This window comes from Macrotis lagotis, chromosome 1 (assembly GCF_037893015.1).
Source record: "Macrotis lagotis isolate mMagLag1 chromosome 1, bilby.v1.9.chrom.fasta, whole genome shotgun sequence".
Classification (NCBI taxonomy): Eukaryota; Metazoa; Chordata; class Mammalia; order Peramelemorphia; family Peramelidae; genus Macrotis; species Macrotis lagotis.
Genome location: NC_133658.1, coordinates 685,833,080 through 685,846,384, shown reverse-complemented (window position 1 = coordinate 685,846,384; position 13,305 = coordinate 685,833,080). Strand labels below are relative to the sequence as shown.

At 33.8% G+C, this 13,305-nt stretch overlaps 1 protein-coding gene across 5 annotated transcripts in view; it reads left to right on the top strand.

Moving 5' to 3' along the window:
* Positions 1-13,305, top strand: part of MTX2 (metaxin 2) — a 134,130-nt gene that overhangs the window by 26,162 nt on the left and 94,663 nt on the right. For all 5 annotated transcript variants that reach the window (XM_074215642.1, XM_074215644.1, XM_074215643.1 and 2 more), the window contains exons 2-3: positions 9,580-9,627; positions 10,597-10,643. In XM_074215642.1, coding sequence (XP_074071743.1) covers positions 9,580-9,627; positions 10,597-10,643 — 95 coding nt within the window. The remainder of the gene's footprint in view (positions 1-9,579; positions 9,628-10,596; positions 10,644-13,305) is intronic.

Below are 13,305 nucleotides of genomic sequence, written 5' to 3'. Positions count from 1 at the left end.
TAACTGACTATAAATATTTAAAGGATTTTCTTGGGGTAGATGATTAGATTTGTTTTATTTGGCCCTGACATATAGAAAAACAGAACTGTTTGGGGCGGCTAGGTGGCGTAGTGGATAAAGCACCGGCCTTGGAGTCAGGAGTACCTGGGTTCAAATGTGGTCTCAGACACTTAATAATTACCTAGCTGTGTGGCCTTGGGCAAGCCACTTAACCCCTTTGCCTTGCAAAAAACCTAAAAAAAAAACCAAACCAAAAAAACCCAGAACTGTTTGAAAGTGAAATGTAAGCTCCATATCACAAAGTCCTTCAAACTTAAGACTGAATGGCTTACTTGTCCAATAATGTCCAGTTGTGTTGTTGTGGTAATTCTTGTTAAGGTATGCCTTGGATGAAATGGCTTCAGGCTCCTTCCAAATCTATAATTCTATATTTGGACTTATGACTGCTAATGATACTACTGACAAATTACTCAAGTTAGTCTATTCTTTTTATGTAATATAAATAATAGTTTATTGGTTTTCAATCTGAATATCTCTTTATCTCATGGTCTTTAACTGCTATTTTAGAATGGCAAGTTAGGATTTATATTGTATGTAGATTGTTGTTTCTGTGTTTGAATTTTTCTGACAGAGACATTTTGTTGTAATTGATAAAGAACTGAAAAACCTGAATTCAGAACCAATTTCTGATATATACTGGTTGTATGATCCTAGACAGATTTATAATTGTCTTATTAATGCCCCAGTTACTGTAAGACTAGATGTTAAAGGGTAATTGATGATTTGCATTGATAGAGGGAATTTGATCAATATGAATTCTCCATACTTATGAAATTATAGGTCTAGCCTCCTTCTGTCCCCCTGTGCCCTTCCCATATAAAAAAATTAAAACTACTCCCAGTAGGTAGCATTATACCTTTCGTATAGGGGTTAAGAAGTGTTTCTTGAGTTGCATTGATTTTGGGGATAGTTTCCTAGGCAGGCTAGAAAAGAAAGAAGGTGGGTTTGGGAACTCAAGTACTTTTTGAGACCAAACAAAACAAGTCTAATCCTTCCTTATGAAAGCCCTGAAAATCCTTACAGAAAACAATTTTGTTCAACCTGTGTTTTTTCATAATAAGGCTAAACATTTCTAGTTCCTTCAGCTGTTCCCTATTGACTTAAAGGCTTCTTCACTCTTTTGCTTGCCCTCTTTTGCATATACATTCCAATTTATTCATCTCTCTCTTATAATAACCTAAAATTAAAGAACTCCACATATAGTCTAAGTACTCTTATTACCTTTTTCCTGAATGTAGCCTAAAATAGTAGCTTTTTCAGTTACCATGTCACCTTGTTGGTTCATATTAACCTGTTTACTAAAATCTTTGGATCTTTTTCAGTCAAACTGTTGCCTTTTCATTTCTGCCTTTTCCTTACCTTATGGAGTTGATTCATTGAATCTAAGTATAAGACTTTCACTTGTCAAGACCCCCCCCTTCCAATTCTATTGACAGTTTTTGTTTTTATATCACTTATATTTTTCAATATATCCCAGACAGACAGCCATCTCTTAAAACAAACAGTGAAAAAATGAGAGAATAAAGTCTAGTAAAACTAACATCAGCTGAGGCTGCCATTATATGTGATGTTTTATGCCCATTGTCTCTTACCTTCACAAGGAATGAAAATAGATAATCTCATATCTCTTCTTTAGGAGTTAGCTTGGCCCTCATAATTTCATAACATTGATTTTCAGTTTCTTTGTTGCTGTTGTTTTTATTTGTGCAGTTATCATTGTGTACAGTTCTTTGATTTGTCTCTATTCATATAAATTTCCCATCTTTCTCCATATCATCATTTTCATGATTTTTTATAGGGTAGTAATAATCCAAATGGACATTTACTTTGTTTTCAATGCAAAAAAGTTTTTCTTACTCTTGTTGTCTATTACATTAACTATTCCTCTCAGCTTTTCTTATTTTGCAGATTTGAGAATGCTTTCTATGCTATTATCCATGTCACTTATTTACATCTGAACATTCAGTCAGTTTCAAATGAATATAAATGATTTTGCCCATGTTTTGCCATCTTTTCCACAAGAGTCATGAACAGCAAAACTCAAGAGCAAGTAATAGAAAGAGAAATTCCATTTAAAGTAACTGTAGGGGCGGCTAGGGAGCACAGTGGATAGAGCACTGGCCCTGGAGTCAGGGGAGTACTTGAGTTCAAAGCCGGCCTCAGACACTTAATAATTACCTAGCTGTGTGGCCTTGGGCAAGCCACTTAACCCCATTGCCTTGCAAAAAAAACTAAAAAAAAAATAAAGTAACTGTAGATAATATTAAATACTTGGAATCTACCTCCCAAGACAAACCCAGAAACTGTATGAATACAATTATAAAGCACTTCTCACCCAAATAAAGTCATATCTAAATTACTGGAAAAATGTCAATTGTACATGGTTAGGTCAAGCTAATATAATAAAAGGACAATTCTGCCCATATTAAATTACATATTCAGTGCCATACCCATCAAGCTACCAAATAATTATTTTACTGAGCTAGAAAAAATAGTAACAAAATTCATTTGTAGCAACAAAAGGGATATAAAGGAAGGTGGCCTAGTTCTATCAGATCTAAAACTGTACTATAAAGTGGTAATCATCAAAACTGCCTGGTACTAGTTAAGAAATAGAGTAATGGCTCAATGGATTAGAATAGGTTCAAAAGGAACAGCAGTAAATTACTACAGCAAGTTACTGGTTGAAAAACCTAAAGACATCAGCTTCTGAGATAATAACTCACTACTTGACAAAAATTGTTGGGTAACCTGTAAAATAGTATGGCAAAAACTAGGCATAGACCCACATCTCACATCCTATATCAAAATAAGGTCAGATGGGTACAGGATTTAGACATAAAGGGCCAATACCTTAGATAAATTAATAGACCAAGAAATACTCTTATCAAATCTATGGAAAGGGGACAAATTTATGACCAAATAAGAAATAGAATTCATTATAAACTGCAAAATGAATGATTGTGACTATATTAAATTAAATAAAATTAAAAAGTTTTTCCACTAATAAAATCAATGCTGTCAAAATCAGAAGGAAAGCAGAAAGTTGGGAAACAATCTTCTCAACTAGGAGTTCTGATGGAGGCCTCATTTCTGAAATATATAGAGAACTGCATCAAATGTTGTGAGTCATTCCTCAATTGGTAAATGGTTAAAGGGTATGGACAGACAGTTTTCAAATGAATAAATTAAAGCTATATATAATCATGAAAAAATGCTCCAAATCATTATTAGAGAAATACAAATTATAACAACTCTGAGATATCACTTCATATCTATTAGATTGGCCAAGATGACATAAAGGGAAAATGATCAATATTGGAGAGGTTATGGGAAGATTGGGATATTAATGCACTGCTGGTGGAGTTGAGAACTGATCCAACCATTCTGTAGAGCACTATGGAACTATCCCAAAGAGCCATGTGCATTAATATCCCAAAAAACTATTCATTCCCTTTGACCCAGCAATTCCAATTCTAGACCTGTATCCAGAAGAAATCATAAAAAATGGGAAAAGTCCCATATGTTCCAAAATATTCATTGGAGCTCTTTTTGTAGTGGCAAAGAATTAGAAATTGAGAGGATGCCCATCAATTGGAGGAGGGGCTAAACAAGTTATGTATGGAATATTATTGTTTTATAAGAAACCATTAATGGTCAGACTGTAGAGATGCATGGAATGACTTATAGGATCTTATGCTGAGTGAAGGGAGCAGAACCAAGAGAACAGTGTACACATTAACAACAATATTGTGAAATAATCAATCTTGATGGATATAGCTGCTGCCCTCAGCAGTTCAGAGAGCTAGGACAACCCTATTAAACAGACTTTGGGCAATGCTATCCTCAGAGGAAGAAAAGCAAAACAAAACAAAAAATCCTTTACTTCTTAAAAAATATCTTTTATGTATTTTTCCCTTAATTCCTTATACCAAAAATGACTTCTCTGTAAACATATTAAAATACAAATGTGTGTGTGTATATCTATCTATCTATCTATCTATCTATCTATCTATCTATCTAATTAACCTGACTTTGTTGCTGAGGGGGAGGGGTAGGAAGGAAGGATAGAAAGAAAATTTGTAACTTAAAAATATACATATGCATATATGCATAAGGATGAATATGGAAAAAACCGTCATAATATGTATTTGGAAAAATAAAATATCAATTAAAAAGAGTCATATGAAATACTTTCTCAAATATTTTTCTGATGTAAGGAATGCTGTAAAAAAAGGTTATTAGTGTGAATGGAACTGTTCTTTGTGTGGTGATGGAGTTAAGTGATTTGCCCAAGGTCACACAATAAGTATCAAGTGTCTGAGGCAGAACTTGAACTCAGTTCCTCCTGACTCCAGAGCTGGGGCTCTATCCATTGTACCATCTGGCTGCCCCAGAAACTGTTCATGAGGAAACCATTCAGGCTCTTTGTGATGATCATTTTTATTCTAGATGTTTGCTGTCTGCTGAGCAGTTGCAGGATGTTCTTATAGTTTTCAAACTCACTGACCTATGTTTTTTTTTTTAATTATATAAATGTTTTGTTTTCCAATTATATATATATATATATATATATATATATATATATATATATATATATATATATATAAAAATAGTAGTCTCTCCCTTTCATTTTTTGATTTTTTGGTAAGATTTTGAATTTTACACTTTTTCCTTCACCCTCCCTTCTTTCCCCCCTTCCCGCCCATTAAAGGCAATCTGATAATATTTACATTGTTTCCATGCTATGCATTGATCAAAATTGAATGTGTTGAGAGAGAAAAACACCCTTGAGGAAAAAAAAATATTAGAGATAACAAAATTGTGTAGTACATAAGACAATTACTTATTTTTTTTAAAAATTGAAAGTAATAGTCTTTGGTCTTTGTTTAAACTCCGTAATTATGGGATAGCTAGGTGACATAGTGGATAAAGCACCGGCCCTGGAGTCAGGAGTACCTGGGTTCAAATCCGGTCTCAGACACTTAATAATTACCTAGCTGTGTGGCCTTGGGCAAGCCACTTAACCTCATTTGCCTTGCAAAAAAAAAAAAACACCAAAAAAAAAACTCCATAGTTATTTCTCTGGATATAGATGGTATTCTCCATTGCAGATACCTTAAAATTGTCCTAGATTATTGCACTGATGGAATAAGCAAGTCCATTAAGGTTTATCATCACCCCCATGTTGCTGTTAGGCTGTACAGTGTTCTGGTTCTGCTCATTTTGCTCAGCATCAATTCATACAAATCTTTCCAGGCTTCTCGGAATTGCCATCCCTCCTGGTTTCTAATAGAACAATAGTGCTCCATCACATCATATATCATAGTTTGTTCAGCCATTCCCCAACTGATAGATATCCCCTTGATTTCCAATTCTTTGCTGCCACAAAAAGAGCTGCAATGAATACTGACCTATAGTTTTTCCTCTTGGTTTGTCCCTGATGGGAAGTTTTGATAGACTGCTATGCCTTTTTTAATGTCTTCTGGGAGACTGCAGATTCAGTGACTGAACTGTAAGATTCTTTTTTGGTCTGGAATTCTTACCCTTGTTATTCTACTCTAGGCCGCTGTCTGGAATTGAGTCTCAGGTGCAGACAGAAGCCTGCAGTATCACCCCAACCAATAGTCCTATCTCTTGGTTGATGTTCTCCTTTCTTCTACTATAATTTTAAAATCCCTGTTTGCTGTCAGCCTCAATTCATTCTGAAATTTCATTCATCTGATCCTACTTTTATAGAATTATATGCCTTTATGTCCATCTACATAATATTACTTTTATAGAACTGTATCATTTTTATATTCATCATGTTAGTTGCCCTACAGTATATAAAGTCCAAGTTGCATGTTGAGTTCTTTTTGTATCCACATCAGTTTCTTCAGAAAACTCCACAGTCAGCAAAAGAAATCAATATTTAAATATATGAAAAAAAAAGATTGCATACAAAACTCTGAACTTTTAAAAAAAAGTTTAACAAAATAACAAAATTCTTTGGCATAGTCTTATCAACATTTTGGATTTTTTCTTATTATTAAAAGAATTATTGACTTAAGAATAAACTTCTATTTTTTTCTATCTTTTGGAGTATTTGAAGATGAATTAATACTTATGAAGGATATGAGCACATTTGTTTTTATGAATTTTTTTGAGAAAGTTATAACTTTTCTATTGAAATATCCATGTGGATATATAGTGATATGTAATGTCATTGGATTGACCTTTGCATTTCTCTGTTCACAGACCTATAACTTTCTGCCTTCTACAGAACAAAATTCAAACTCTTTAGTATGGAATTTAACCCCCTTCATTATTTTCTTTTTAGCCTTATCTCCCTTGACTTTACATCACCAACTCTGTCTTTTCTTTTTTCTTTTTTTTGAAGGGCAGTGGGGTTAAGTTAATTTGCCCAAGGTTACACAGCTAATTTAAGTGTCTGAGGTTGGATTTGAACTCAGGTCCTTGTGATTTCAGGGCTGGTGCACAATCCACTGTGCCCCAGGTGCCCCAACTCTGTCTTTTCAGTTAAAATGGACTGCTAGCTGTTGTCTGATGTTTTATTTCCAACCTTTGTGCAGTCATTCCTCATGCCATCCTCCAAATCATTCCCCATGTCATCCCCCAAACCTCCTCCCTTGTTATCCATTAACCCTGGTCTTCAAGACTGAGATCAGAGACCTTCAACTTAAGAAAATTGATCCTCTAGATATTAACTCTTTTTTCTCAGTTTACCTTGTGTTTTCCTTCTGTGCTGTTTTGGTAATTTTTTGATGACAAAAATTACATTTATTTAAAGCATTTTACTATTCATACATACATATATATTTATATAATCTTATTGAGATCAGTTTGGTGAGATGCATAGGGCTGCTGTAGAATTATAACTCTGACTTCAGGTTTTGCCTCTGGACTCATACTGAATTTGTGACCTTGGGCAAATCATCCCCCAGGCAACTATCCTTAAGACTCAAGCTTGTACAAAAGGTACTGAGTTTTGTATTAAAGGAATTTTCTTTCACTAGCAACTGTTTGTACAATGAAATCACAGGTCCATTTAAAGAAAAAAAAGACAAGGTAAAAAAACAACCCTGTAAAGTAAACAGGATGCATTTTACAGATAACATGATCAAGTTTCAGCAAGTTTAAAGGACTAGGTCACACATCTAGATTTTTATGGAGCTGGGGCTCTGACTCAGAGTTCAGGATCTTAAACCTAAACCAAAACTTAGCTTTAAGTAATTTTCCCAAATCCCCATTGGGGGCATAGTGCTTTATATAAATGTAATCTCTTATAAAAAAATTACTCTGTCTCTTGATATCTTATAACTATTTTAATCTCTGCATCCTCTCCCTCTTTATTAAGGGACTCCTCTGTTCTGCATATACACAGGTGCATCCTGGGTTCAGTCCAGGGGGCGCTTGACCGATAAGGGAAGTAAGACTTTTTCTTTCACTCTGTTTTTTTTGCCCCATCCCCAAGTCTAGGACCTTTGCCTAGTCTATTTCCCCAAAAGGAGAAATAGAAATACAAGTAATAGCATACAATAGGAATCTGTTATAAGTCAGCTATTTATTTCCTCTATACAAGAGAAGGCACCCATTAACAGAGACTTAAAACAGAAATAGCATCTGTTCCCAGGAGATTTAAGCTTCAGAATATGAGCAGTCTGGGACTGCTAAATAGGCATTTTTATATTTCAGTAACCTGGCTGAATAACCACCACCACCTCAGCGCCATACTGTCCAAATAACATGCTCTTGTCAGACTGTCAGAGGCCCTGCTTGCTAATGCAGAAGCTTCCCTTGCCGCCAGGCACCTCAGTGAGGGACCCAAGACCTCTGATATGTCTCACTCAAAATTGCCTCTCACATGGACACAATCTTTTTGAGCCCTCATGTAGTCAGTAAAGAAACAAAGCAGAAACAGGGATGCAGGGGCCCTAAGATCAGGCTCAGGCTTGCTTAGGCTTGCACAGGTGCATTGGCCATCATTTACTCATAGTCATTTTTCCCATCTTGCATCATTCTAACTCCATCCTCAGGGGGCATGTTGCATCTCTCTCCTGCAAGATAGAAATCCCTTACAAAAAAGGGATTTGAGGGATTTTTATTAGCTGGCAGCTGCCTTGTACAAAATAGGTGATTAATGTATTTTAGTTAAATTGAATCAACAAATGTTTAAGCACCTACTCTGTTCTAGGCAAAATGTGGAACACTAGGAACAGCAAGACTTAAGTGAAACAAACCCATTCCTTTTTTTTTTTTGTTGTTTTGTTTTTTTGTTTTTTGCAAGGCAATGGGATTAAGTAGCTTGCCCAAGGCCACACAGCTAGATCATTATTAAGTATCTGAGGTCAGATTTGAACTCAGGTCCTCTTGACTCCAGGGCTGGTGCTCTATGCACTGTGCCACCTAGCTGTCCCAAACCCATTCCTTCAAAGAACATTCTCATGGGTTTCAGGTGTATAGAAGAGGGAAGACCCCAGCAGCTGAATAGTGAGATGGACCCAGGACTGGGAAAGAGCTTTCTGGAGCAGGAATACTGTGCTGAGTATTGAAGGTCAGGAATTCTGAGATGTTGAAGATGAGGTGTAGAGCATTCTGAAATCTCATCCAACTAAATCTAATGTGTGATTTTTTTTTTTAACAAAGGGATTTACTTTTTGTTACAAATCTTGATCAGGTTTTTAAGAAAGACTCCTATAGCTCTGTACTATTTCCCAAGATTGTGCATTTCAAGTATTATAGCCTTTGCAAATGGTCACTTAATTTCACTCCTTTGCTAACAATGGTTGTTTTTGCTATAGATGTTATAATTAGAAATGAGATTTTGTAAAATCTGTTATTGTCTTATCACCAGTATCAACACATAATTTATAATATTATCTAATTCACTGCATCATCATGGATGTACCCAGTTTTCTGGATTCATTTTGTTTTTAAGGCTGATGTAATTAATTTGACTACAGAAACTTATCAGGAAAGAAGTTAAAGGAATAAGGCTAAGATTGAATTCAGGCTTAAAAGTATCTTTACTAGCTCTGTTTTACTTTGTGGTTACATGTTGCTTCATCTTACTGCTTTGCTTGTCTGAGCTGGTTTTTTGTGAGCTGGGAGGGCAATGGAATGTCCTAGAATATTATAAAAGGACTCTTTATTTCAAAATGATGGTGGCTATGGACAATGGGAAAAAATATAACATGATAATATGCATTTGTACCTTTCATGCAGATCTAGTTATGTTTGAAAGAAACATCATTGATTTTTTATGAGTGATATAATATTCATATAGACTTTCCAAAATTTTACATTAATTTTTGAGGACAAGATAACATTTTTCCCTCCATTCCCCCACCTTGTACATCCTACTGTATCACCTGGAATGCATTGCCTTGAAAGTCTGCCATATTTAAGGTAACCTTGGCAATTGCCTTTAACTGTTATAGGCAAATGCCCATTCATTAATTTGGTTTGGGGGCTATTTTTTCCTTGTGTATATAATTCTAACTTTTTTTTTAACAGCTACAGAACCTTGGCCTGAGGATGCTACACTTTATCAGCAGCTGAAAGGTGAGTACTTTATTTCTGCAATTAGTAATGACTTCCTTTTAAAATATGTTTAAAAGAAATCTCATTGAGTACGATTAACAGTAGAGAGAAGCAAAACATTGAGAGAAACTGCCTTATGTTTGTCTTAAGAGTAAGTTTTAGCTAAACTTGCATTTGCCAATATAAACCAAGTATTTGTGGCCTATAAGGTCCTTGGTTTATTATTGACTCATTATATTGGCTGCTGTAGGCAGTGTAAAATGATGTGGTTGCAGGCACCGTTGGCAGATTTACTGCACCAATAGCTGAGGCAGCAGATTTTTGAAGTCTTGTGGTAAAGTGGGCTCTCAGTAAAAAGGAACTGTTAAAATGTATAGGCTAGGATGGTTCAGGCTCCCTTTAGCAGCTCTTCATATATCATCAGATCACATTATGGACCCCATTTGGGGCTCAGCAGCCTGCTACAGTTGTCAGAAGACTGCAAAGTAATGAAGACTAATAGGCAGCGGCCCTAGTCTTCTAAGCATGGAATTTTTATTGCAGCAAACTTGTCATCTTTCTTTTGTGTGACAGACCTAGACACACTGAGCAATTTTAACTGCAAGCTGGTTTTATAGGATTCTGAATGCTTTTACTTTTAACTAGTGGAGTTAGGAGTAGATAGTATTTTACTTAATTTTGATTGAGCATCAAGGAATTATCCTAGAAAATTTAAAATAAATATTTTTTCAAAGAAGGGATTTTTAATTTCTTACATATTATGCACATATATCTATGTATTTGATAAGATGAGATAAATGATAAAGCAATTCTGGAGGAAAGATCTTGTTACATAGGAATACAGCTGAAAACTATAATCATATAATGAAATAAATTGGTGTGTAAATTTTTTCATGAGAGAACTAAAATTAATTTTTATAAAAAAATGACTATTTTACCAGTTTAGAAGCCACATTTTTGAATGGACATCCTTTCATTTTCTTCCTACAGGGGAACAAATTTTGCTTTCTGATAATGCTTCTTCTCTTGCCGTTCAGGTAATTAAATATTTGTTTTAAATGGAGATGTTACATTTCTCTTGAAAATTTATTTCATTTTAAGTTGAATTGAATTTTTTTCCCAAATACTCCAACATTAAATATTTAAAAATTGCCAATATGATTTGTTGTAATTGCACAATACTGCCTTATTGGTACAGTAAATTTTAATATTTTTTCTGTAGCAAATATTTGTCAACTTAAAATTTTTACTTTTATAACCCTTTTTTAGTACATATTTAAGACCACCCTATTCTTAAACAATTTTTCAGTCTAGGTTAGTAGATTACATCAATGAAGGGAGATTATATAATTTATTCATGTTTTCTTAATAGAAATATTTACAAAGATTAAAATGTATGGATAGTAGTTTTTAGACATCTTCTGTCTTTAATCCAATTTGAAACATCTTGAAGAAACTTCATCTGTAGCTGTTCCTTTTGTACACATTGATCACAGATTGATGAATATCAGAATTATATTAGAAAAGATCACTAACTGAAATCCTCAGACTGTACTTTTGAAACAGATACTACTTTGAAATGTGTATTTTTACAAAAGGAATGAGGAATGAAGGAATGAGTTTTACAATATAGGGTAATACAAATTACAGTATTTTATTTTTAGATTTGGTTCAATTAAGTAATTTAAAATGGAAATTTTATTTTCCAAGGAAAAGTATTTTCAAAAAGTAAAGATGACTAACAAGATAATATGAAAAAGGGAGAAATTTAAGATGGAAGAGAATGAAAAGTCTGCATGTATACTTTTATATGAATATGAATAGTTATATAATAATTCTTTAATTAAAAGGATAGTAAATTCTTTTCTTTTAAAATCTCAAAGTATGTCTTTAAATTTTTTTGTTTTATACAAATGATGTTAGTATTTCTTTTGCATATGTGATTTTTGGATGAATGGAGTTTCTCAATTGGCTGTTCATACTGTATTCTCATTTAAAATCTATTTCATATTTCATCATTTTAACAAACAAGATGAAACTCTACATTTGCTTCTATTGAGGCTTTAATAACTTTCTTTCTCTCACACCTACCTTGGCGCTTATGGTTGTTACCATAAAGTTGTTGATTAGTATAATATTATACTTTTTACTTTTCATATTTAAAAAGAATAAATATTTTAGCTAAAGAGTAACATTTTGGAAAATACTGCAGTAAATTTTTTCACAAAGGCATTTTATGTTGAGATAAGTGTTTATTTAGAAAAATCCCACGACGGCAGTGTCCATCTATATTGTTATATATTTTAAATAATCCTTTGGAATGGAAAGAAAGAAGGATTTTTGTTGAGTGGTTGAACAGTTGATCTTAGTGTTGACTTTATGCAGTCATTTATTTCTTTCTGCTTCTCATTCATTTGAACACTGGGCCTGCTTCTTTAAAAAATAATTAGTTCAGTTTTGATTTAAAACCAAACAAGAAAAAAGGTTACTTTTTAAATGTAGACTATTACTTAACCATTTTGCCATTTTAATTTTGTTACCCTATACGTGTCACTTAGATGATAAATTAACTAGAATATATTAAAAATTCTTGTTTTTCTTCAATATTCTTTGGCTTGACAGCTGATAGTAGCCATGACTATAAATGTGACTTTTGCAGATATCTGATTTAAACTTTATGGAGTAATTTTCTTCTGTAGAGTAGAACAGGATTGATATAGAAGAATGAGCAAAGTGACTCACTTCTGATGTGCAAAATCAAAACAATATGACAGATATCCATAAAATGCCAGATTATTTTCTAAAAGATAACAAATTATCAAGCATCAAGTATTTTAATAGTCTGCCAGTTTAAGCATCAGAAAATTTAAATTCCACTTACCACATAGACTTGGTAATTTATTCAACCTATAAAATTGAATTGGTCAGATTGTTAATGATTAAAATAATTTTCATGATTTTAGTTTAAAAGCAACTTAGTATCTTCTCTAGAATATTCTTCCCACATAATATTTCTCCTTGCTTGCATGATTCTGGTGTGACTAAGAAAGAATCCTTGTGTATTGATTCATATAACTGGGTAGTTAGTACCTAGAGTTTGTGGTTCCTTTGGACAAAGGGAACTAGAAGGGGGAGAGAGAAAGAGGAGGGAGGGAAGAAGAGAGAAAGGGGAGGGAGGGAGGGAGGGAGAGAGAGAGAGAGAGAGAGAGAGAGAGAGAGAGAGAGAGAGAGAGAGAGAGAGAGAGAGAGAGATACAGATACATACACATGTGCACTCACATATTTATGGACCATTGATGCCATTTTTTTACTCTGGGTTCTACTTTCTTTGCGTTTTGATAATGAGAATGAAGTAGACCCTATTTTCTTATAACTGGACTTGCTGCTAAAAGAGCTGTCTCTCAGTCATGTCTCAGAACTTATATTAGTTGTATTATCATGAACAAGTAATTTCTTTTTTCTGAACTTTAGTTCTGATATTAACTGCCATATAAGGTTGCCATGAAGAAAATAGCTTGAAAACTTTAAAAGACAGTTTAAATATGTAGGGTTTTTTGATTAGCTTTTAAAAATATCAACTTTTATTAACTAACCTGTTGATGTAGAAAAGTGGATAAATAAATAAGTCTTTAAAGATTACTTCAGTAAAACTAAATTCTTTAAGTGTCTGCTCTCTAGATTCGGGAGGTTTTTTCTTTT